This window comes from Neodiprion pinetum, chromosome 2 (assembly GCF_021155775.2).
Source record: "Neodiprion pinetum isolate iyNeoPine1 chromosome 2, iyNeoPine1.2, whole genome shotgun sequence".
NCBI classification, from domain to species: Eukaryota; Metazoa; Arthropoda; class Insecta; order Hymenoptera; family Diprionidae; genus Neodiprion; species Neodiprion pinetum.
The window spans coordinates 13,964,657-13,989,939 of NC_060233.1; the positions used below are offsets into that span (position 1 = coordinate 13,964,657).

The 25,283-nt window shown below is 36.5% G+C and overlaps 3 protein-coding genes across 6 annotated transcripts in view; all 3 read left to right on the forward strand.

Moving 5' to 3' along the window:
- RSG7 (regulator of G-protein signaling 7) overlaps nt 1–8,611 on the forward strand; it is a 31,080-nt gene extending 22,469 nt beyond the window's left edge. Inside the window, exons 5-13 of one of the 3 annotated variants that reach the window (XM_046612510.2) lie at nt 1,410–1,565; nt 2,020–2,243; nt 2,320–2,549; nt 4,137–4,250; nt 4,366–4,491; nt 4,606–4,792; nt 5,055–5,147; nt 5,223–5,297; nt 5,411–8,610. In XM_046612510.2, coding sequence (XP_046468466.1) covers nt 1,410–1,565; nt 2,020–2,243; nt 2,320–2,549; nt 4,137–4,250; nt 4,366–4,491; nt 4,606–4,792; nt 5,055–5,147; nt 5,223–5,288 — 1,196 coding nt within the window. In that variant the 3' untranslated portion in view covers nt 5,289–5,297; nt 5,411–8,610. Of the gene's footprint in view, nt 1–1,409; nt 1,566–2,019; nt 2,244–2,319; nt 2,550–4,136; nt 4,251–4,365; nt 4,492–4,605; nt 4,793–5,054; nt 5,148–5,190 lie in introns of all 3 variants that reach the window. The other 2 variants (XM_046612511.2, XM_046612509.2) reach the window with 2 other exon arrangements.
- A 350-nt stretch (nt 8,612–8,961) lies between these two features.
- On the forward strand, nt 8,962–17,925 carry Mcm7 (minichromosome maintenance 7). Of its 2 annotated transcripts, none has more exons than XM_046612498.2 (10): nt 8,962–9,286; nt 11,294–11,502; nt 11,907–12,070; nt 13,330–13,510; nt 13,806–13,943; nt 14,022–14,204; nt 14,506–14,719; nt 15,654–16,131; nt 16,368–16,519; nt 16,872–17,925. In XM_046612498.2, exons 1-10 carry the CDS (start codon nt 9,247–9,249, stop codon nt 17,282–17,284), a joined length of 2,172 nt encoding a protein of 723 aa, XP_046468454.1. In that variant the 5' UTR covers nt 8,962–9,246; the 3' UTR covers nt 17,285–17,925. The 2 variants fall into 2 exon arrangements, with proteins under 2 accessions (XP_046468454.1, XP_046468455.1); XM_046612499.2 differs by lacking the exon at nt 8,962–9,286 and adding an exon at nt 9,754–9,773.
- Nucleotides 17,926–18,742: 817 nt separating this feature from the next.
- dally (division abnormally delayed protein) overlaps nt 18,743–25,283 on the forward strand; it is a 66,573-nt gene continuing 60,032 nt past the window's right edge. The window contains exons 1-2 of the mRNA XM_046612507.2: nt 18,743–19,330; nt 24,843–24,983. Coding sequence (XP_046468463.1) covers nt 19,171–19,330; nt 24,843–24,983 — 301 coding nt within the window. The 5' untranslated portion in view covers nt 18,743–19,170. The remainder of the gene's footprint in view (nt 19,331–24,842; nt 24,984–25,283) is intronic.

Genomic DNA, 25,283 nt, shown 5'->3' on the forward strand with positions numbered 1-25,283 from the left:
GTCGATTTCGATCAATCCATAAATCGACCGTTTCAATTAATCGTTTCTTCTACTAATCGATAACGCAGCCTTTGCAATTGACAATTTTTTTCTATAAGTAGGCCTACCAAAGCATTATTATTTCAATCAATAGATCGATCGCACAGTCGTAATTTGTAGTAACAATCAATTTAGCTCCTCACGAAATTAAGGTACACACGTCGTGTACAACATGGAAACCATCAATATGAATTAATGCTTCTCCAGTATGAAGATAACAAACAAATGTATGAAGAGAATGAAATATTCTTTAGACTGTCAAGACTGTCTCATTTTATATAACACCACTCCAGTGATGTTTTAATCAATACTGTTGAAGTCGAGCTCCAGTACTCCAATAATTCACGAAATTGAAGTTGTGAGATTAACGTAACTAAATGTTGAAAGGAAATCATTGTTTTGCAACTGTACAATTAATTTATATAGGTCGGAGTTATAAAATAAGAGTCCTTTGCTTCAAGTACGCCGTGATTTATGATCTTATTGCAATTTTAGAGCAGCGAAATAGCGAGGTTTTTGAAAACTGTCTTTAATACATTAACTTTATTAACTTCAACCTCGTAATAGTACAGTATGGATTAGCTCTCAGGGATCCCTACTTCATTTATTTGGAAATAGATTCTATATTAGGGTAGTCTTTAAAAAAGTCATTTTTGAATTTGGACCAGCTCGCCCTCCAAATCGGCTCCAGATAATTCAAAAACAATTCCGTCGGTTTTTCAGATTTTGATCACAACTCTAGCCCGTGCCCCAAAGCGGGTGGATTCCATTTAACCCATTCAGGGGCACATCACATCTATCGAACAAATTTAGATGAAATTTCTGATTACGAATCTGAATTCAAAGTTTCAAAATTCCAAATGGCGGATCCAATATGGTGGAGCGAAATCCGAAAAGTCATTTGATTTCGATAAAACTTTTTACTCAGGGGTTTTCGAGGCTGCTGATTACGAATCTGAACTCGAAATTAAAAAAATCAAAATGGTGGATCCAATATGGCAATATCAAGTACCTTTCGGGGTCTTGTTCCATCATATTGGATCCGCTTTGAATTTTCCAATTTTGAGTTCAGATTGATAATCAACGATCCAAAAACACCCCCTTTACTAAATTTCATGTAAATCCGTTTGTTAGATTTGATGTATATACCTCTGGAAGGATTGAATGGGGAAATCCATCCTCTTGGGGGCACAGGTTAGAGTTGAGATAAAAATCTAAAGAAAAATAAGAAATTATTTTTAAATCGTGTCGAGCTGGTTTGGGGGTTGAGCCGGTCAAAATTCAAAAATGAACTTTTCAAGGATCACTCTATTGTGTACGCATTCCAATAGTTATGTATCAATGATAAAAATCTGATGTCCAAATTTCAGAAGCACTTCACGTCGCTCACTTAATGGCAGCGCATGGCTATTTCTTTCCGATCGACGACCACTGCCTTACTGTAAAAAATGACAACACCTTCTATAGGTTTCAAACTCCGTACTTTTGGCCGTCAAATTGTTGGGAGCCGGAAAACACTGATTACGGTAATCACCGATCATAGATCTTTTTTATTAGTAATCTTTAGTACATATTTGATCTTGTTCCAAGGGGTGTTTCAACAGAGCAAGAATTTACACCATGAGCGCATATTTCGTGATTACTTACATTTTATAGAGTGATTACGAGAGATTACTTGACAAATAAATCCTACTTTTCTAAGATTTCTTAAGATTACAAAAAGACTCATGTAATCCTAAATGATTTCTCATTACTAACTAATGATTACTTTGACGATTACTAATACGGAATTTTATCTTAATATTGCACCTTTCAGTGTGATTTCAGAGATTGCAAAGTGATTTCGGAGATTACGAAATCATTTCGAATGATATTGACACCTGAACCACTTCAATGAAACACCCCTTGTGTTGTTCTTTTTTAACGAAGCTTTGTACAGTCGAGCCCTTTTCTATGTAGTAAGTGATTATATTGTTCCAGCCGTTTATCTGTGCAAACGAACAATGCAGAACAAAACAAGATTAGAGTTGGCTGATTACGAAGCGGAGAATTTGGCCAGGCTGCAAAAAATATTTTCCAGGAAGTGGGAATTCATATTTATGCAAGCAGAAGCCCAGAGTAAGGTTGACAAGAAACGGGACAAACTTGAACGCAAGGTTTTGGATAGTCAAGAGCGAGCATTTTGGGATGTTCACAGGCCTATGGTAAGATCTATCGGTGTTGCATGGTCAAAAAAATTCTTTAATCATTTGTGATAAATAATTATTCTTCGAATTTCAGCCTGGATGTGTAAATACAACAGAATCTGATATTAAAAAGGCATGCCGCAGCAACAAACCCGCAGCAAAGCCCAGCAAACACCTACAGCTAGGTGTTGGAGGAGGAAGAATATCGCCGAGTCACACAGATTCTGATCTCAGCTCTCCAACCGATACGTTACAGAATGAGATCACGATGTTGAAGCAGAGATTGGATCGTCGAAATATTAAAGTCTCAAAAGTCGCCGAAGCGTGAGTGATTTCAAAATATTTCTGACGCACTTGAGTCACTTTTACAATCGATTCCTATCAATTGCAAGATTGTAAAATCCTAATTCATCACAATTCTTTAATATAGTAAAGAAAACGGCCAGTTTGAGTTTAGAGATAAACGACACCCTGTAAATTTTACGAGGTTGCAGTTAGTAACGTTATCGTAACGAAACATCGAGGGAAAAATCAGGATGTTCTTATTTTTACAATGACTTTGAAGGAACTAACATTTAAAAATGTGAGCATGTCTTATTTTATTACAGTTTACTGAATTTCAAACAATCCTAAAAACGCAAAATAACGGTTTTTCATAAGCATGAATCGTAACGATAACATTACTAACTTCAATATGATCAAATTTACGTTGGATTAAGAACCAACTATACCCATTTGTTTTGCAATGTATAAACTCTGAAGTATTAGAATTTGTGTAAAGGTGTAATTATATCTCAGCTGCTCCAGCTGTCATTTTGGTTGGCGTAAAATAACATTTGATATTCAACGAGCTACGAAAACCCGTTTAGAGCCGTATTTAAGGTTACACAAGTGTTTCTTATTGCGGCGATTCTGATTTTGCGCCTTAGTTAACATTTGCCTGATGAATATCGTTAAAAATAATGTTTCCCTCTGTAATGCGAACCTAAAATTGTAGCATTTTATTTCACGTTAAACATTTGTTTACCTACTGAAAGAATAAATTTTTCTATCAAATATTTGATAGATTCCTTTCAGTTTCCATGAATTCAACCCGCAAAGATTATTTGTTCGTGTATATACGTATTGCAAAAAGAAACTGGTATGATTGACTCTTAGAAGCATGCTAGAGTCAGTCTGAACGGACCGAGTAAAATGTCACTTTGCCTATTACCAGAGCCTATGCAACGTTGATCTAAAACATTTGCACCTAGTGCAACGTTATATGCAATGCCGAACACAAACGTTCAAACAAATATTTGGTTTATGTAAAAATAATCTCAGAAAATATGTTCCTATAATTGAATTACCATTAATTGCAAGCATTAATTTTTATGAGGCTATTCTCACTTACAATAAAAAAGTTTTCGATTGTTCTTATTTGACATTACATGTAAAGTCGTGGTGTATGCGAAATTTTTACGTCAGCGATGCGTGAACTTTTATAATACAATAGTCGGAACAAGTGACATTTTACTCGATCGGTAAATACTAATATAGCATCTTCTTAAGCATCGCATCACGCACAAAATCTCTGAAAATAACGTCGTTATGTGCGCAATTGCTGTTGAAACAATCAAAGCCCAGCAAAATATATTATCTGTTATCATCAGAACTGCTTTGTATTCGGAAATGCTAAGATGTTGGCCGGTAGCAGTCAGACATTTGTTGAACAGACAATTTTCCAATCAGCCTATTACATCTTACTACTCTACAATTGGCATTATATTTGTCGTATATTTAAGAGAAATTTACTGACGTTAACCTTTTACTCTGGTAACGGAAACGGCTGGGCCAATTCTATGAATAATATCAAATGAGGATAATCGTTCCAGAACAGCGTACCCATAACACTACTGTATGATTTTACAGACTGATCAATTATTTTGAGCAATACGCGGAGTATGATCCATTCTTCACCCAACCAGAGTTCACCAATCCATGGGTTTCGGATAATCCGGAGATGTGGGAACAGGAAAAAATAGCGTAAGTTTACGTTGTTATAGAATAATTGCGGACATGTTTGTCTGTATTTGTTGGGTTCCCTTTTTTTTCATACCGTAGTGTTCAGTCATTTTTTTCATTAACTTGTACATCACAGAAAAGAAATATCTGCTAGACGGGTGAAACGATGGGCTTTCAGTCTACAAGAATTACTTCAAGATCCAATTGGCAGAGAACAGTTCGTGCGTTTTTTGGATAAGGAATTTAGTGGAGAAAATTTGAAGTATGTATATTTGAAGAATAATACATCAATAGTCATTGTAGTCAACTGTCACCAAATGTTATATCTGAGGAAGCATGTTATTGGTGGCATATTTATTACCGATTTCTTTTATAGATTTTGGGAAGCTGCACAGGAATTGAAAACCTTACCTCAGCGTGACGTTCAAGCTAGAGTTCAAGAAATTTGGGATGAGTATTTAGGTAACGATGCCAGCTGTCCGATTAACGTTGATTCAAAATCGTATGAGTCCACTAAGAAGAACTTGGAACAGTCAGACAGATGGAGTTTCGACATCGCTGCTGTAACTATTTTCACACATACTATTACATTGTATTGTTTTCATGGCAGAATTCAGAGAAGATTATCGAAAATTAAGTCTAATCTGATTCAAACTTAACTACTACTATAAATTTAATACAATCCAAATCATGATTTTCTACCACGTTCAACTTATCAAGTCACTATCAATAATCTGTCTATCCTCAATTTAACATTCTTGTTCCAATAATATTTCCATCAGCTGACGAAAAATATTAACACTCACTGTAACATTTTGTACTCAGGCTCACGTCTATCACCTGATGAAAAGCGATAGTTATTCGAGATATCTACGCTCGGAAATGTACAAAGATTTTCTCAACGGTTCCAAGAAAAAAGTAAGATTTCATTGTTTATATTCATGACTCACTGCCCATGTAGTTCATTGGTGTTACTTTCACCTTCTGTTTCAGACATCAGTAAAAGGTATTCGTTCCATTGTGTCGTTCACCGCTCGCAAGGATGCTACAGGATCTTAACTGATACATGTAATAATTTTTTGTGTAGTGCGATGTTTAAATTTTAAGTCTCCATTGACATTCGAGCTTATAGACTGAAGAACACGACGATGCATAGTAATTTTTTTCGTTTTGCATTACAGACAGGCTTTGAATTTGTTATACTGCACCTGCTGGGTTGAAAAATTTGCAGGAGGGTGCTGCTGCAGTGGAATTTCAATGATATTCTTGATAATGCAATTCTGATATTTTCCTTATAGGGTGTCGGGAAAGGGGGGGAGGGGGGGAGGGGGATCATTATTGCCGAATGATGTGATATAATTATAAAACGGTGTTATTGTTATATGAATAAATGAAGTTGATGCCAGGAAGATTGAAATAGAAAGGAATAAGAAAATTACGAACCTGACAGAATATTCACTGATATAGTAATTTCGCCAATATGTACACTCATTCGCGTATCCAGTATACACATAGATTTGTACACACACTGGAGGTCTACACAACATTGAGGAAACCTAGCCCACTGCCGACAATTGCAAATATATATTTTTTGAGGTGTATGAATTCTATGGAAAAATATTTTATTGTGAGTTCAGAAACTGTATTTTAATTAATTATTCATTATCGTTAAGAGGAGTTGGAAACTCGACCAGGACATTTGATAGATCGATTGATATTCTTACTGTTCACAGAAGAACACAGCTACGTGAATATCGAATTGCAAAAGTCAAATTGTATAAATATATAGAAATGTACAACCCATGAGAAAATCAAATTATGCTCACCAGAGAGAGAAGCTGTTTTTCAAATTTAGAGTGCAAACATTAAGAAACAATCTTTCTAATTTCTAAGCATTTATATATAAATGTGGATGTATATAATTCGACATACAAGAAAAAAAGAAATTTTGATGACTCAACTTAAATACTGCAGCAAAACAAGAAAGACTTTAAGAAACATATAATATTAAACAATGAACTACAAATTTTTTCGCGATATTATTTAACAATAAGTCACAAAGCGCTACGCTGGACAGTGGCTGCGAACAGTCGACTGGAAAAAATATACTGATCACTTTTAATCCTCGGTAATATAGCCGGGTACTTAAAGTTGTTGTGATTATAGTTGCTGACTAGACAAATTGAATGTATGTATGATAGGCTGTAGAGTGTATAAACATTTACGTGTATAATCAAAGAATGCTCATGTGGCCGATACACATTAGAACATTTGTTATATTAAATATAATAAATGAATATAATACTATACAGCTATACACTTATTGTGCAGGAAACCTGCTTGCTTATACGGGCATATTACCAATTTCAAGGTGATACTGTACGTGTATAATTGCTTATCAACAATATTTATAGAAAAACGGCATCCGTATAGAAATATAATGCAATACGCAGGTATCCTGTGCATAACAATTATTATTGTTGATCTAGCTTGTCCATACCTGAGCTTGTTGATAGATATTTATATATACATATACCTAACAGTTGATTACGGTTTCATCCAATGTGGTAATCAACGGTGTATAAGCATCCGTGTGTATATAGTGTTAGTGAATATGGTTGTACAATTCCGTCTTAGAAACGACTAAAAACATTTGTTAGATTATCGTATATACATACGTATACCTGCACACATTAAAAAAGCACATTCCATGGTTATTTTCACATTTTTTGAGTGAAAAACAGCATACTTGTTTCATTATAATATCACGTTTTTGGTTTCAAACATGCCCTAGTATATTGAGCTGAATCAGCTGGATGTCATTTTTCTTACACGTAAACAAATTATGTATATACGATCGTGTCATTTTATTATTAGTCAGCTCAACAACACTTGCACGGAACGTAATGTAATGAACATGATCAATGTATTTTTTTGAACTTAGGGATAGTGTTGTGGAGAACTATTTGAATTTCAACTATGCGGCTATTGCTAAGCATTGCTAGATCAACATATGTGATGATTGTAATAGAATTCGTGAAAAAGTGATTATCCTGAACGGAATATCCTGAAAATATTAATCCTGAACGGAAAATCACTTTTTTTCCTCATGTAAGCGTAGTGTGAAAAGACATATAGGACTAGACGCGAAAGTTTATAAAAAGTATTTGCTGCCTGATTGGTTGCACGTTCTCGAGAGATCAGAGAATATATATATATTTATGAAGTAAAATGCATCATGTGGTCAGAAGGCCCAAAGTCGACTGAATTATTTATTCAGTGTTCATCAAATCACGCACGTCAGCATATAACTAGTCTATATAATTAATAGCTTGAAGAACACGGTAAACTATATTTACAATTGTATATCAATCTTATTTGTGTCAAAGAAAAAGAAAAAAGAAAATACTGATCAAAGTTAAGGGGATATATCCATTATTGGGCATATGAAAATTCATTCAATTTGCTATTATTCTAGAAGAACAAAGATTGCCTGCATTCAAAGACGTATCTTTGTAGCCAATTGTTGAGTGTTCACTCGTTATTTAATTATTTTCTTCATTTTGATCACAATTACAAACTATAAAGTCAAATTTACTCTCACGCGACTACTGACTATCTACCTTTAAAAATCTTGTATGCATTTCGTATGATTTAATGGCGCTTTCAAATTGTCTACACTAAAATGGATGGATCCCCTTAAGGTAATAAAATACGTAAAGTAGTAATTTTATGATACGTCCTGCACCCGGGATATCGGAATTGAATGTGCGATGCAATATAATACGGGTCGATAATGATTTTATAAATATGATGTCTAAAATGTGTATTTTGAACTTAAGAACTATTGTCTAGTGTAATTAGGAATATAACTTATTTCCATTTTTTCTGAATTATTCCTCGTGAATCTTAAAAGGCAGAATTAGGATATTAATCAATTAGGACAGTTTAAGGATAATAATTATTACTCCAATGATCCTGTTATGCACAAAAATCCGTGACTACTGAATAAGTTAAGATCTAAAACAGTCTCAAAACCTACACAGAAGTATCAATACCTTTAGATATTATCATCCCGTTGCACCCATACTAGGATCATTTATTATATGGAGACATTTTATCGGAAAGTAATTGTTTTCTTTTTGTTGCATTAAGAATTGAACAACTAATGTATTCACAACTGAGCACTTCAAAAATGGGGGCTAACATTGAACAGTCTGTAGCTACTATTCGCGGGCATGTATCCCGATTAATAAAGCGGTTACAATAAACAATGGTTTGTTTTATCCAGCGATATACATATATACACAAACACAATTATAATTTCATTATATTTATTATAACTAACATCATAAATCGACAAATAGTTTTTTAAATAAAACTTTACTTTTGCTCAAATCTCGTGTATAATTTTTGTATCAACTAGAGGTCCACAAAAAGCGTTGTAATTACTTACCCTGTGCCTAGTTTATTTTTTTGTACCAAAATTTATCACGTGAATGCATTTCTTGCTTCCGTGTTTCAGAAACGGCTTTTACTGCAATGAGATGAGATGTCAATTGTAAAAGATACAATAACACGTAAAATGATTGAAGAAACTATAGAGCTGGTACAGCACGCAAGTAATATGACTGTTATTGTTAAAAAAGTAAATCGAGGACGTTTATGATTTGCAATATGCCAACAAAGTTGAACGTTCAGTAGAATGGCTAATACTTTCTTCTAACACGGTTATTCGATCTTAAGTATGTTACACACATACCGTTCACATGCCTTTAGTCAGCATAAAGTTACCTTCAATCAAAACCCGCGCCCAAACTCTGCCAGCGACAGTGGGGCCTCTAGCGCACTTTCACATGCACCTACTTTTTGCGATTGCGCGGCAAATATGGCGGGAAAACTTCGCCGGCGTCAGTTGTTCCCAACGTGCTGCTGTGTTTAGTCGAAGTCCGGTTGTTTCATCACTTTAATTTTGGCGGTTGATTATTGTCAGTGGTAAACCAAGTCAAGAGTAAAAATGCCTACGAAAGTAAATAGAGACTACACAAAAGACAAAGGTGAGCTGCTTAAACCAATTAGTAATTTAACCCTGTAGTTTATTGATCAATTGATAATTCGATAACCTCAAACGTAGTGTTGTTATTTTCCAAGCTGCATTTGAAGCACTCGCAGTTCTGACTATTAGTTAAAATCGATTAGCGAAGAGAGTCAGTCAACGGCATTGTGTTGAGCCGTGCAACAAGGAAACTGAGATAAAAGTTCAAATTTAAAAAACAGTCAAAATTCCCTAAGAAGGCTTACAGGGTTGTCGTATGGGAACAATCTCTCCTCGTTGTTATTCTTGACAGTTGAATCTGTTCAGGGATCTGATGTCTTCGTAAAGTCAATTGCATATTGATTTTAATTACTCAGTTAACTTGTTCGCTGTTGCTTGTTGCACAGTAGAATGACCGCCGGATCTCTCTTTTCCCAGCTGACTTGTTTAATACATATATCAAGTCTCTGACGGTGACACACACTGGCAGCATAATTGATACTATAATGGTTGGTTTACAGTTGGATTGTTCACCGAGTTTTGCAAGTTGGTTCATTTTGGAAGTTCCAACAAATTGTATAATATTCACTAATAGTTTATCACTAACAGTGTAATGATACTGAAGCAATTTCTCAGTCGTTCTGGTTCTTGTGTTTTATTGTGTTGACTAAAAAATCTCAAGAAGAAATTTTATGTGGAATGAATCCAAGCAATTAAACTAGGAAGTCCCCACAAAGTCTTCTTTCAGAATCTTAGATGTTTCAACGATTGTCGATGAAGTTTGTAAGAATTCCAGTTCGTCTCTTTTAAGAACACCTACAGAGAGAGAAGATTTGCTGATTTTGATGAATTTTTATCCAACAAATTCATAATAAAATGTGTTAATTTTTTTTGCAACTCACATAGGGCTAAAATACAATTTCTAACAGATATAAGAAAATTCCAATAAAAAAATACTAATTTGTCTTTCCAGATAAATGCTGTTACACTAGATTAACTAGTGTCATACATTCCTAAAGTTAATTATTGTTACCGAAGATCAATTTTGTTGACTTGGAATTTTTTGTCCTTAGTCTGTGAATGATTGAAGACAAAGCTTTGAGCGAAATACAAACTATTTCTCTGAGAGATTAACTACTGGGTGGCCACTGGTCAGGGAAAACTGGAATGTCAGAGAATTTTTTAATTAGTTGGAGAATTTTGTGTGGCATGGAAAGAAAAAGAATAAAGCTTCCCTCACGAAGAACCTAAATTCTAAGAACAAATTTTTCTCATGTGCTCGGTTCCATGACCATTAAATAAATCATAAACATATTTTTGAATACTGATTTATTGGGAGCTTTATTTATTAGATACTCGAATTGACCCTAATAGTTCAGATTTTAGTCAGGGAAAAATTATAATTTGGTCAGGAAAAGTTTGAGAAAAGTCACAGAATTTTTTTGACTATCTTTGGTAGCTGCCATGAACTATGAATAAAATCACAAACAAATAATAAAACTTGGAAAAATTACATTCACAAAAGAAATTGCAAATAACTTAACCACTGTATAGGTACCTCGTGTGTATCTTGTAGTTTTCAATAGCAATAGATCACGATGATTTAAATAACCTCTAGCGGTGGGGTATCGAAAACCAAACTCATCGGAACCTCTGCTGTGTGATCTCGGTGTAACTTGTGCACAATAACTGCACCATGCTTATAGGAAAAAATTCTAACTTTGAAATAATGTATGGTTTAGAAATAAGCTTGCGTCCTCATCGACATAACTTAAATGGTTTTAATCAAAGTTATTAGATTCAGCCACTCACATTAACTCCCAACTTTAACTGTATAACGGAATTAGAATTGATATTTGTTAAGGTGATGCACAAGGGTCTGAATAGTTTGAAATGCTTACTTCAGGTAGTATAAACTGAAATTGTGTCATGGACTGAATGCGGCAATAATCCATTATCTCTATTTTGACATTAAGTAATTTTCACCAATACTGAGTGACTCACACCAAGTACCTGATCTTTGTTACAGAACAGCTCAAGCAGTTCTTTGCCGAGTATGCGAAAATGGATGATAAATCAGGCGATAAGACGTTTAAATATCGCACTCAACTCACCAATATTGCTCATAGAGAGCAAGTTGCATTTATCATTGAACTTGACGACGTCGCTGAATTTGATGACGAATTGGCTGAAGCTATACAATATAATACTCGTCGTTATACTACATTAGTATCAGAGGTACAATGAGAGAAGAGTAATCATTGAAAGCATTTCTCTTATTTTTGACAGAAAACTGTTAGTAATTTTCAAAGCTTGTAGCTGCTATTTGTCAAGTCAACTTATAAAATTGAACAGAGCCTTCAGAAAACTAATACCCAATTTCACCTTGGAAATCCGCACTTTGTTTATACAGAAACAATTTGTGTCATTCTGTGTCAGATGGGATGAAAATTTGTAATATTAATATGCAACAATAGATTTTTCAGAAAAATCTCTATTAAACAGTATAAAATTGTTCGAAATTTAGTAAAACGATATGATGCAAAACATAATCACATTTTTCAAATGCAAACCCTTCAGTTTAATTCCTAAGTTACAAAATGATGTTTTTCAATGTTACGAATTTCAATCTCATCCTTTAGATAGTCCAGGAAATGTTACCCGACTTTAAAGAAAGAGTCGTACCACCTAAAGATTCATTGGATGTTTATATTGAGCATCGTTTGTTGATGGAGCAACGCAACAGACATCCTGGAGATCAGAGGGACCCAAGAAACAATTATCCACCAGAGCTCATGCGACGATTGTGAGTAATGCATTGATCTAACAACTGTAATATCTATAATTTTTCACCACTTAAGTAGGGAAACGGTCATTATATTTGTTGGTGTCTCAAGAATCATAGTTCGTGAAATAATTCTGTTTGTTTTCTGTGTGTTCACAGTTGTATCCTATTTCGATAGGTTTATTTAATACGTAAATTTCTTTAGTATTTTCTTAGTAGCCTGCTTCTTAGTTGAAATTTATTTTGTTCTTGAGTAGAAGTACGTACTACGCACTACCAATCGAGTATCACTTATTTGCTCCAAATACAATGACTTCAATTCAACGATTTTGATTTAGTTAGTTTGTCAAAATAATTTAGTCAAGCGAATTCCTTGATTCGACAAAATTCTTTCTTGTCGCGATCGAATGAAATATTGATTCGAGTGAAACTTTTAATGTTTTACCGAAATTGAGTCAACTAAATATCATTTCATTTGAAGTTTACGTATTGTTCCTCCAAGTCGCATGTTTGTTGACAAAAACAATTAAGTACTTCAAATAAAATAAGTACATGAATCTAGCCAACAAAAAATTTACATCGATTAATGCTGTACTTTGTTGATCTAACCGGAGCTTGTTTGGTGTAACTAGTTGGATCAGTTGCAATAATTTTTTTACTAGGTAAAACAAACACCACATACTTTAAAATAAGTAGAGAATATATTCATCGTAAACATCAGTATACTAGTACGATAAACGGCCACTAGGTGGTGAACTTTCTCAGTACGGAAGTAGCTTCAGAGATAGTTATAAAACCGGGTAGTTGGCTAGGAAGTTTGATACGGATAATGGAAGAGAAATTTATCATCAGAGGTATTAAAACATTTGAGAGCACAATGTCAAGTTTAGTGTTGACATTCTATGTCGGTTTTGGCAAATACCTTTTTTGACATTCGTACCCTAGAGACAATATTGTGTACCCAATCATTCTCATACATAAAAATATAAGTAATCCAAAGCTACTGGAAATTACGCGTAACATCAATCACAAAGAATGTTTGATGCTGCTGGTAATGATACAGGTTGTCAGGATTAACATCATATCCGATACAAAACACACTTATTTTAAGACAAACGCTGAAAACCCTGTAGGATCAACCCAGAGAAGTTGAATTGAGTCTACGTAATGCCTTCCTGAAAATCAACTAACTTTTACTTTTCCATAAATTTCCTGTACATTTATTACGTTTCCATCGATTGAAATAGAAATCCTATCTGTACATATCCATCTCTTTTCAGCGAAGTTTACTTCAGAGATTTCGGAGCATCTAAAGCTTTACCGGTTAGAGACATAAAAGCTGAGCACATTGGCAAATTAGTCACAGTAAGGGGTATCGTTACCCGATCCACAGAGGTTAAACCGATGATGGTCGTTGCCACTTATACTTGTGATCAATGCGGGGCAGAAACATACCAACCGGTAGGGAAAAATCATGCCGGTTCATTTTGCACAAAAGCCCCATAGGGAGCTATTCGATTTTATTTATCGTCATCTGTGGCGATTAGCAACTAATCCGAACATAGGGTTCATTGTGCATTTTCCGCACATTTAGTAAGTACTGCGAACAGCTACGACTCGCTTTTTATGCTGTAGCTCCCAATGGGGACGTTGCTCGAAATGTTCTGGTACATATAATATCGAATAGATAATTGGACTTACAATTAATGACTTTCTAAAAAGTACAGTTATTATTACTTCGCTACTCAATGTGCAGGTACTTTCGCTAAGCTTCATGCCCTTGCAATTCTGTGGAAGCGACGATTGCCGGGTCAATAAATCTGGAGGAAGGTTATCTTTACAAACAAGAGGTTCCAAGTTCATTAAGTTTCAGGAGATCAAGATTCAAGAACATGTAAGCTCAAGTAGTCAACAGTGTAGTCAGATAATCTCTGAATAAAAGATAGAATCCTACTTGCATATTATATTGCAGAGTGATCAAGTACCCGTTGGTCATATTCCAAGATCGTTGACGATCTTCTGCCGCGGTGAAATGACAAGGCAATGTCAGCCTGGAGATCATGTAACTATTACTGGAATATTTTTACCTTTACTGAGATCAGGATTCAGGCAAATGATGTCTGGACTACTGAGCGAAACTTTCTTAGAGGCACACGTAAGAATATTCTTTCATTTTGTACGAAACTCTGTAATTATTCGTGACAATTACTCTATACTTTATTCTTATACTGGAACAAGAAAATTGTACTCGATGTATAGGTAGAATTACCCTTATCGGATGAGTTCGGAAAATGTTTCGATCTCTATAGCCAAGTCTGATAAACAAAACTCAACTTATATTCATAAGAATACTATAATTGGTTACGAATAAAAAACAACCTTATTCCTCACAGACGACATTTCATGTCAAAGAATTTGGAGATAGTTAAATTTCACTAGCCACTGTTCAATTTCAGAGAGTTATTGGCATCAATCAAATAGATGCCGAGAATGACGCCTCTAACGAATTAACACCCGAAGAATTAGAACTGTTAACTGACGATGGATTTTATGATAAACTGGCGTGTTCTTTGGCGCCAGAAATTTACGGGCATGAGGACATCAAGAAAGCTTTGTTGTTACTTCTTGTTGGTGGTGTTGATAATAAATCCAATGATATGAAAATCAGAGGTATGAAATTTTTTTTTATCAATTCTCATTGCCACAGTAACCTTAACCAATCAGTTCAATAAAATTATCCTCTGTATAAAAAACCCGAAATTTATCGAAACGCGTATTTCCAAGTAAAAACGAGTCAGTTGATTAAATAAAATTCGAAAAGAACCAAGGCTCTACTTGTATTCAATGTAACGTTTACTAAATGGTAATGGTTGTTGAAAGAGAATTTATTATCGTGAATAAGAAGTTTCTTCTCTTCAAGCACTGTGTATAAGGAGGACTATAATGTGTAGATGTTGTGTTTACCCTTTTGAATCCTTGCTTTCGATGAGAAGCCACGTAAGACAAGCAATGCCGTCTAATGAATGATATGCAGATGTGCAAATCATTTTTCTACGAGAAGAATATTGTTGAAAGAAACACAGGAAAACAAATTCGAACTCACTGGTGATGAGAGAAATTAACGACAACAGAGTCAGGGCGGCTAGGTGGTCTAGTGGAGTAAGGCTCCGGTCAAGCATCTCTAGACGCCAGGTTCGATTCCTGGCTCCGTCGTTAATTTTTCGAAATCACCAATTCTTCGAATTTACATTCTTTCAGAATTTATTATCAATGGATATTACCATAATCCAAAACTATAGGCTCCGTGCTAGAGAAAAACTGCAATTTTGTGAACCCAATTATAGTTTACGGGCTCACAGTTGGCTATCGAAGTGGCTAGCTATTCCGGCGCTTTATTTCGACTCACCGAGTTTAGCACACTTATATGTATACACTTATTTGATCTTGTGAATGAGTTAGAGAATATCGAAGATTCAAATTTTTTCCACAAAGCTGTGAATGATTTTGCCACTTCGATTCGCACTTTTAACAATCAGGGTCCCATATAGATGGCTTTTCCTTACCGATAGCTGGGCAGCGATCATAATCGATGTAACATACACAGGTAACATCAATATTTGTTTAATGGGAGATCCTGGAGTAGCAAAGTCACAGCTGTTGTCATATATAAATCGGTTGGCATCACGATCTCAGTACACAACAGGACGTGGATCATCAGGTGTTGGTCTAACCGCAGCTATTCTGAAAGATCCATTGACGGGTGAAATGACGCTCGAAGGTGGAGCCTTAGTTCTGGCTGATCAAGGCGTATGCTGTATCGACGAATTCGATAAAATGGCAGACGCAGATCGAACTGCTATTCACGAAGTTATGGAACAACAGACAATTTCAATAGCTAAGGCAGGGATAATGACATCCCTGAATGCGCGGGTGTCGATATTAGCCGCTGCCAATCCCGCCTATGGCAGATACAATCCAAAAAGGACTATCGAGCAAAATATTCAATTGCCCGCTGCCTTGTTGTCTCGATTTGATTTACTTTGGTTGATTCAAGATCGAGCAGACCGAGATAACGATCTACGGTAGGTGAATTGTCTCCGGTATTTTGGTTAAATAACCTAAGTGTTGCACACTTTGTAGTTATAAAAGCAATCAAACATATTGTATCTTAAGTGCTGTGCCATTTACTCACGAACTGTAGCATATTGTTACTATTTTCACTGGCAGCAGTCAGTTTTAATTTCAATATAAGGTACTGTTATTCCACTCTAGAGGTGTTGAAATTTCAAATATATGATTTTTTTGCAATCATTTATAGGCTGGCAAAACACATTACCTACGTACATCAACATTCTGTGCAACCACCGACTAAATCAGCAGCCTTCGATATGAAAACAATGAGAAAGTACATCGCTCTTTGTAAAAAAACGCAACCAGTTATAACTGAGGATCTCACAGATTTTATAGTCAGTGAGTATAATTCTTATTTTATAACATCGAAGTTAGTATTCACCTCAGCGGTTTTTGCATTTAAAGTATACAATATATTTATATTTTATGAAATAGCCATTGTCAATACCTTCCAAATATTCTGCGAGGTTTGTTCCTGTTAGCAAAATACTAAAGCTTGGAGAAGACAGTCTTCAAGGAAACTAAACGTTTCAAAAAATATTCGAATCGTTACGTTATGCATTCAATTTTTACTCAAGTTGCTCATTAAGTCTTGAATTTCAATATCAGGAAATGATGAGCTTTTCAAATTTTTCTTTACTACTATAAATCAGTCCCAAAAGACGGAATGGAATGGAATCGTGTTTTACAGATTCATATGTGGAGATGCGTAAAGAGGCCCGGAATAGTCGTGACATGACATTTACGTCTGCCCGGAACTTGTTGGGTGTATTGCGTATATCGACTGCTTTGGCTCGCCTTCGACTGTCTGACACTGTCGAAAAAGACGATATTTCGGAAGCAATTCGTTTGATTGAAATGTCGAAAGACTCCATAAACCACCTTGAGGTGCGCACAATCAGACCCCAGAATCCAGTTGACAGGATATATGCCCTGATCAGGGATTTAGCGGGAACTGACAAGACTGTAAAAGTTTCGGACATTTTTGACCGGTGCACAAACAAAGGATTCAAACCTGATCAAGTGAATGAGTGCATCGAGGAATATGAAGAACTCAACGTTTGGCAAGTGAACCAAGCCAGGACACAGATCACTTTTTTGTAAAAATAATATTTCTGCCCATGTTTTTTATTTCAAAACCAACATTAAGTTTGTACATTAGTTTAGTGTTTTTCATTATTTCAAACTTGACCCAGTATATAATGCTTGATTATGGCTCAAATTATATTATTTTTTAGCTAGCTCGTAAAAAAAATTGTATTATTTGTTTACATAATTTCACTGAAAACTTAAATCAACTAACATGAATAAAGTAAATGTGATTCCATATCCTATTTTACCTACTAAAGTCGCATCTTCGTGTATCACTTGAAAATTCACAGTGAAATGTTACAATTGTATATTCGTATAACACTCTTAATTAATTAACAGGTAAATTAGATATGATATAAGTCAAATTTATAACCACAACACTGGTGCAATTCAACGCAATCTGTGATTTTCGCAATCACATAATTATTTGTATATTCCACCATGAATTTTTTTAAATTTATTTTATTTTTAAGGTGGGGGCGTCGTCCCCGTGACCCTGAACCCGCTCCCTTGCCCGAACTTCCGCCGACCTACATCCATGTACTTCTTATATACGTTTTGTTAAATTTCCTCTTTCCTTTTGAAGTCAGTAATGTGGTCAGAGTTGCGTCGGAAATGAAGTCCCATGTGTAACACAGGAATAAAAGTCGATTATTCCCTTGTTACATAATGTATTATTTCAACCCTAATTGCTTAACCCTTTGAGTTACACATTATTGTTCCAAGTCCACTTATATAAAAATATAGTTCCTCTAGTATTTTTGGGGCAGCTGATTACGAATCTGTAATCGTATAGAGGATCGAATACGAAGGACAAAAGTTTTAAAAATCTATAGAATTCGAATATTTCAGCACAGGGATCTCTTGGGTCGCTTATAACGAATTTGCAGTCTAATTGCAATTTAAAATAATAAACATAAATTTTTGAAATTTATTAATTATAAACAAAAACTTTCGCCATATTGGATACATCATCTTGAATTTCAACAATTCGACTTTAAATTTTTTTCAGCCAATTTGTTCATAGCCATGATAATATGCAATATATCTCAATAATTACTCTCGGATTTTTGCAAACGTTGGTATGCGGTCAGAAATAGCAAAAACCCTTCCTGAAGTATGTTCAAAAAGTTCTCTAAATATTAAAAAAAAAAAAATCGATAACAGGCGGTACGAACAGGTACGAATACTTACCGCTATGACTCGAGGATTAAATTGACTATAATTTCTCCTTGCCCAACTTTTGGTTCGGACGGTACGCCCGATCCATCCTTTAAAAAAAAACCGCTTACCTGTGCTCCGAGAATGGTTCAGTGATCAACGAAAGGTATGCTCCGGCGAGTCGGGTATTCGGAAGCTTTCGGTAGAATGCGGTTCCGTCGGTGAGATGGCGGCACGGCCGGTCTGCCGTCGGACCGAATAGCAGCAGCGATCACAGCAGCCAGGCCAGACACGTCTGCGTCGGCGAAGGACGAAGGTCGGTGTACTCGGGGGGGTGAACGGTTTTTGAAATTGAGTTGATTTTCAGTCAGTCGTCAGTCGTGCCCAACGATTCGTGGAGTGAACGTCGCGCGGCGCCTTTGCTCACGACTCAGACGAGTCGAGCTCAGCGTTGAGTCCTCGTCGATTTTGTTGGATTTTCCAGGTGCCGTGAGATTATCCCAGGCGTAGGGTTTTCCCTCTCGCACAAAACGTTCACGATCGAACGAGCCGAGGTTCTATGTTTATATATAACTGCACGCACGTACACCCGTATATATGTATAAATTTTTTATTTTTCCATTTTTCCTGCTATTAACCGACGTTCGATAAATTAGGAACGAGGTAGAGAAGTTAAGGGGAAGAAAATAACGAATAACAAGTGATACCGGAAGTACGGAAAATCAGTTATCGGAAAAATGTGTGCTCTGCGTAGTGTGTTTGTGATTATTATATTGTGTGCGTGTCCGGGTGATGTGTTTTCGCGGACGACCAGCAGAACTGCCTGCGAGACAGTTAAACCCTTTTTTGATGGTAAAAATATCTCTATTGAGTATATGGAGGACGAGCCTTCAAAAAGTGAGTATATTCACCATCACGATACTATTAATATCAACTATTGACTATTTTCTTTATACATTCTCAACTCTCTCTATTCTCGTATTTGTTTACATTTCGCTATCCTCCAAACCCTTCCTTGAACCCATCTCCGTCACCATCGGAACCACTCGCACTCCATCGATAGGGATTATTTGATGATATACCGAAAGTTGAAACCAACCCACGAGGTGGTCCTTCGGTCGCCTGTCAACCTCTTCTTATTTTCAAACAGTTTGCGATTGAGCGCTCTCTTTGTGCGTACCACACGTATGACCCCAGCTTGCCGAAATAAACTATAATTATTGGGCTGAAGGAACCGGTGTCAACTTACGAGGTTGAAATTAGTAACGTTATCTTAACGAAACGAAATTTTTTCAATGATTTTAAAGGAACTAGGATTTCCAAATATGAGTGTGTTTTGTTTTGTTACGATTTACTGAATTTCAGACAATTCCAATATCGCAAAATAACGGGTTTTCCTTAGCACGAATCGTTACGATAACGTTACAAACTTCAATAATAATATGATGTCAACTTTACTCATATTTTCTTCTCGACAAATTTTCGTCAGCGATTTTCCAAGCAACCAAAGCTTTGCTCTGGCGTAATATAATAATATACTCATCTACCAATTGCTACTTCAATTGTTCGAGTGATTGAAATAAAAAATTTGTTCACCTTAGTGAAACTGCTCCTCGTTCGTATTGTTTTGTTTTTCACTTTTCTATAATTATATAATCAGGGACTAAAATTAAAATTGTGAGGATTGAAAAACATCGGACGAGCAATCGATCTGTGATGAAAAATGTTTATTTTAAAAAATTGGAATCGAAGGGGAAAGAGGACATTTCGCTGAGTTAATTTATTTCTAATAATAAGTTGACATCAGTAAACAGCGTCATCTTATCATAGTTATCGCAGCGCGTGTCTGATTGACTGACGGAAGCGCGTTGTCAATATTTGACGACTCTAAGCGTGCGATAAGTTTTAAAGCCGAGATCGTAACAATCGCGGCTGCAGGATCGACTCGTGCAGGTGACGGATAAATTTGAACTGACAAGCTTGCCAACAATCGTATTGACTGTAAAAATTTGAGTTGACACATCTACACGTTGACTTGATACCGTCACCGATATGTTAACCTTTCCATGATATGTACGCAACGCCGTACAGTCTGGTTCGTAAAATTATTTACAAAATTTGACTATCTTAAACTATCGATAACACGAATATAAGTATGTTTTGCTTCGTTACGGTTAATCGTTACATTAACGTTGTAATCAGAAATATCATACGTATGTCTATCAGCATGGCGGTGCTGACATCATATACATGTAATATATTCCCATAATGTACTACTTGATGCATCTACGTGTATACAATAAAGCAAGGTCATAGAAGCTGTAACTAAGTGCCGCGAATACAAGCGTCCCGGAAAGCTTGCGATACAAATAATACAATACGAAAAAAATATGTAGAAATCGGCTAGATGCAACGGTTGCATATTCTTTCAAACTTTTTATAATTCATAGTAAATTTCTTATTATACCCTGCATCTACACCTTCGACCTGAAAACTTCCGACAGTGACTAATGTGTTTGACCATCTCGACCCCCCTCAACCAGTCGTCTCTTTCTATATCCTCCTCTTAAATCCTCCGCCCCTGTTTGTGTCGACTAGGGTGACAGCCGTGACGAAGAAATAGGAGGAGTACTCACACCGTCAACGACAACGAAACTGTTAACCTGCTTACGTTGTTTCTTATCGTTTAAGGATCTGTTGTTCTCACATATTGCTATGCCAATATGGTATTCGTAGTCGCTGCCGCCGCACATTATACTTGTATAAAGGCTTGCATTAATTAAACTCAGCCTGCAGCATAATTTATGCCTGAACACTCATGATATAACGAGGGGAAACGGTGAAACTTGGCAGATTCAGCGTCCGACTGCGCATGCGCGAGCTTTGTCAAATTTTCATGCAGGCCTGGTAACCTTAAGCTTCGGCTATGAATCGCGGCTTATGAGGGTTATGGACGCGATGTAGGTAATGCGAATGATTTTAGGGTAGTCAGATCTTAAACGGTTGAAGCAGTCATTCCAAAAAGCTTGGCTATCTTTCACCGTTAACTGATCGTTGATCGTAAAAATATAATTTCAATACGCCACTTGACGCGGGAGAGTTTGACGCCATACCCGTTTCGTATAAGTTGGCTACCCTGCGGCGGTTGGCTTGCCGACCAGTCATAGAGTTCAATTATTTTGCGCATGAGTAGTCGAACACACAGCCTGAAAAGTTTCACCGTTCCCTCACGGTATTATGCATATCCAGAATAATATTCGTCGTGCTTATTCAGTCCGACCTCTACTGATCGCCATTCTTCAATTTTTCAGTCAGCTTTAGATCACCGCGTAACGACACGAAAACTGCGCCATCAAAGATCGTAGAAATTGTTATTTTTATCGGATGGCCGCCGGGCACCATACCGCAATAAGTTTTACAATCTCAAATAAAATCCCGTGCTGCGCACAGTCGAACGGCAATGTCGGGGTTTCTGCTGTTTTAACCCCCGACCGAGTCCTTTTGGCGCCACACCTGCGGTTTCCTCCAAGTCTATTGTGTTCACGCCTTCTACAGGCCGTGCAGGGTATATTATTAGAGTGTGCAAAGTGTCAACAGCATGCGAACAAAAATGTGTTTATATGTATATACATACAGGCGTCTGTTTCCTCGTGAAAGACATGGTGCACGTTATATGACAATGATAATATTACATAGATCTTTCAACTGCCGTGGATGTTTGCGCACATTACGTACCACCACGGATGTATATTATACACACGACAGTTTTTCCAGGGGGCATTTTGGCCCCATCGTGTATATATACCTACTACTACGGTGGTTTGTAATCTCTCAAACTATGCGTCAAGTTGGGAGAAGCTTGTACACGTTGTACCTATTTATTTTCTCTCGCATCCCTTATCATCTCACCGTTTTTTTGTTGTCGCACTTGCAGTTCGTTTGTATTTGTAAAAGAACGTAGAGAAAATAAAAGAGAAAAAATGAATAAATTCTTTTTTTTAACGACGCTGCAGCTTTTCTCATCGTCGGAAGTTACGTAGAAATACGTAAGAATTAAAAGCGAGTGTAGCTACCAAAAAAATATTTCAATTTCTGAATTTAATTCCTTCTTCTTCAGACCGTCACCAGTCAGAGTTATATACTCAATAAAAATACATTTCATTCATATAGGTTATATAGTTATGCATACCCTTTTCAGGATCTAAAACATTATTCATTTATTCGGCAGATGGTGAGAATAATAATTCGAATCTGAACAATAGTCGATTGTCACAAATTATTTATCCACATCAAGTGTTGACAATTTCAATGGAGTATATTTAATTCATTCTTGTTTTCTGTACTTCCAGTTCCGTGACTGAAAACCGTAAATTCGGACGAGGCTGAAGTTAGTAATGTTAACGTAACGAAATATCAGGGAAAAATCGTTACTGTACAATATTTGATTGACTTTCAAGAATTTGGCTTTTAAAAATATGAGTGTTTTGTTTATCATGGTTTATCAATTTTCAGACGATCTTAAAGATGAGAAGTAACGTTACTAACTTCATCCTTATAAATTGGGTATGGATTGTTTATCTCGTCCTGATTCCGCGATATTGCCGCCTAAGATTGAGAAAACATTTTCGAACGGCGGTATCGAAATCTCTGCAAAACGTTACCGTGTTTTAATTACCATCGTACAAGTTATTTAATTTCATTCGCAAATGTTATTTAGTTATGCAAAATGTCGCACCCATAAATGCAAATGAAATAAGGGGATGGGAAAATGGAAGCAAAAAAAAAAGAAACCGAAACAAAGTGAGAAACATGTTTTTTATTTCCGCGTGAAACCGGACGGAACAGGGAGGACGAAGATATATGGAATAGCAATAAAAGTTATCCATGGAAATCTGTGATGTGCGCGTAATGTACGTACATACAATGGCGATGAATCATAACGCAAATATTTATTTATCTATTGAATAGCTATAGCTACGCTCCGAAAATATATGAGCGGTGTAAAACTTATTGGGAATCGATAAAAGCGTAACGTGATAACTGATACGCAGCGAGACCGTCGAATAAACTTCAATGACAAAAATCAGTTGCTAAGGCTGCGTTTAACCCCTTCATAAATACCTGTTAAGGTAACTCACTGTTTCACGATAACCACCACGGCTATTCCAACTTTACTCCTACACGTCGGTATACTTGTAGTTATTATTTAAACTAATTGATTTAACGTTTGCGAACAATCGACAAATTGCAAAGGAACAAGAAATTCTTAACGCCGTTTTCGAAAAGAAAATCGCTCATTTCGGTCTGCTCTAATTTTGCCAGTTCATTGCGTAGGCTTAGTCGTGAATAACGACCAAAAACTCAAGAAAAATACAGTCAACTGAGAATTGTAGTCATCAGAAATAGGCAGGCAGGATTCTTGCAGTGAGAAAGTGCTGTTTCGTAATTTTGTTACGAGCAATAACCTATTCTGAAAAAAAGTCGATTAGAGACGAAAGGGCAAAGAGTACCTCACGGAAATACGATGAGTCTCTGTAGCATTTTTAGGAAAAGAAATTTCATGTAGCTCTTTGGTTAACGTCCAACTCTTATGATTACCTCAGACGTCAATCCGCTATTCCTACTTTCCCTTTCTATCTCATTCGTCGTTCCCCTGCCTCTTGGAAACTTTATCAGGCCATAATATCGGCGGTTGAGCTGTTACGACGTTTGCGAGCAAGTCTGTTACGTCGATCCTCGTGACTAGCACGTGAGCTGACGTGTCCAAGTGCAGTATGGGTTTAATACCCACCGAAAGTAATTTGGTCAAATTGCATGGAACAAGATACCGCGGAGAAATGATGTTACAAGTTTTCGTTCTGTCTTTAACCTTATGACCTATAACTGCGGAAACAATCATATTTGGTTACCGTACGTGAAACGTGGTAAACCAGAGACTCGTAGGAAATTTTAAAATCTCAAAAATTCAAGTTCTCCAGACAAGTCTTGATGACCCTTTTTCGAACCAGAATTTGATTCTCTTCAGGAGTTTAGAGTAGGTCATTCCGAGAAGACGGACTGTATCAAAGATTCCTTAGTGTTATTAGGTATGATCAAGCAAAAGATTCGGCGCATAACTTTTCCAATGTAGCATAGCTTCACTGCTACGCTTCATCGCAATTTCAGTTGTGATAGGTGGTGGTAATTCATCCGGCACTACAGAGGTTCGTTATCATGCCACATGCAGCCAGTGTCAATTGCAATGCCGAGGCCTATTTGGCACGATTCGATCAGAAGAGCGTCGAAACAGTTTCAATGTCATTGGTCTAGTAATTTGGTCGGTTATAACTTGATCAACCGTGATTAACAATAAATCTTGACGAGAATAAATGGCGGAATGATAAGATTGTTTCCTCTTCTTTCTTCACAGCTACGTGTGGCGGGTCTTGCTGCAGTTCTGACATGGAGCACCGAATCCGGAACCAGGCGAAAAGTGATTTCCAAAATTTGATGCACCATCACAGCCGGACTCTCCAAGGTCTCCTGGCGTCTACCGCAGACGCTATAAGGGGTGAGTTGACTTTATTGACCACACTTGTACCAAGATTATATTCTTTCAACAACACGAGGCGTCGTCTTACGAAGTCATCGGTTTACCGGATGCCTCGAGGGATGCATACGTCATCCGCCAAGAAAAATTCGATAGCAAAATGAACTCCAAGAAAACGATACGGCACACATTCCCGTAGACGCGGGGCGATATGGATGTACCGATGTTAAACACTGGCATAGGTGCATCTAACAGTGAACTAAATTAATGAATTCGTATCGAAAATAAAAACCACCTTACATGCATGCGGCATGTATGCCA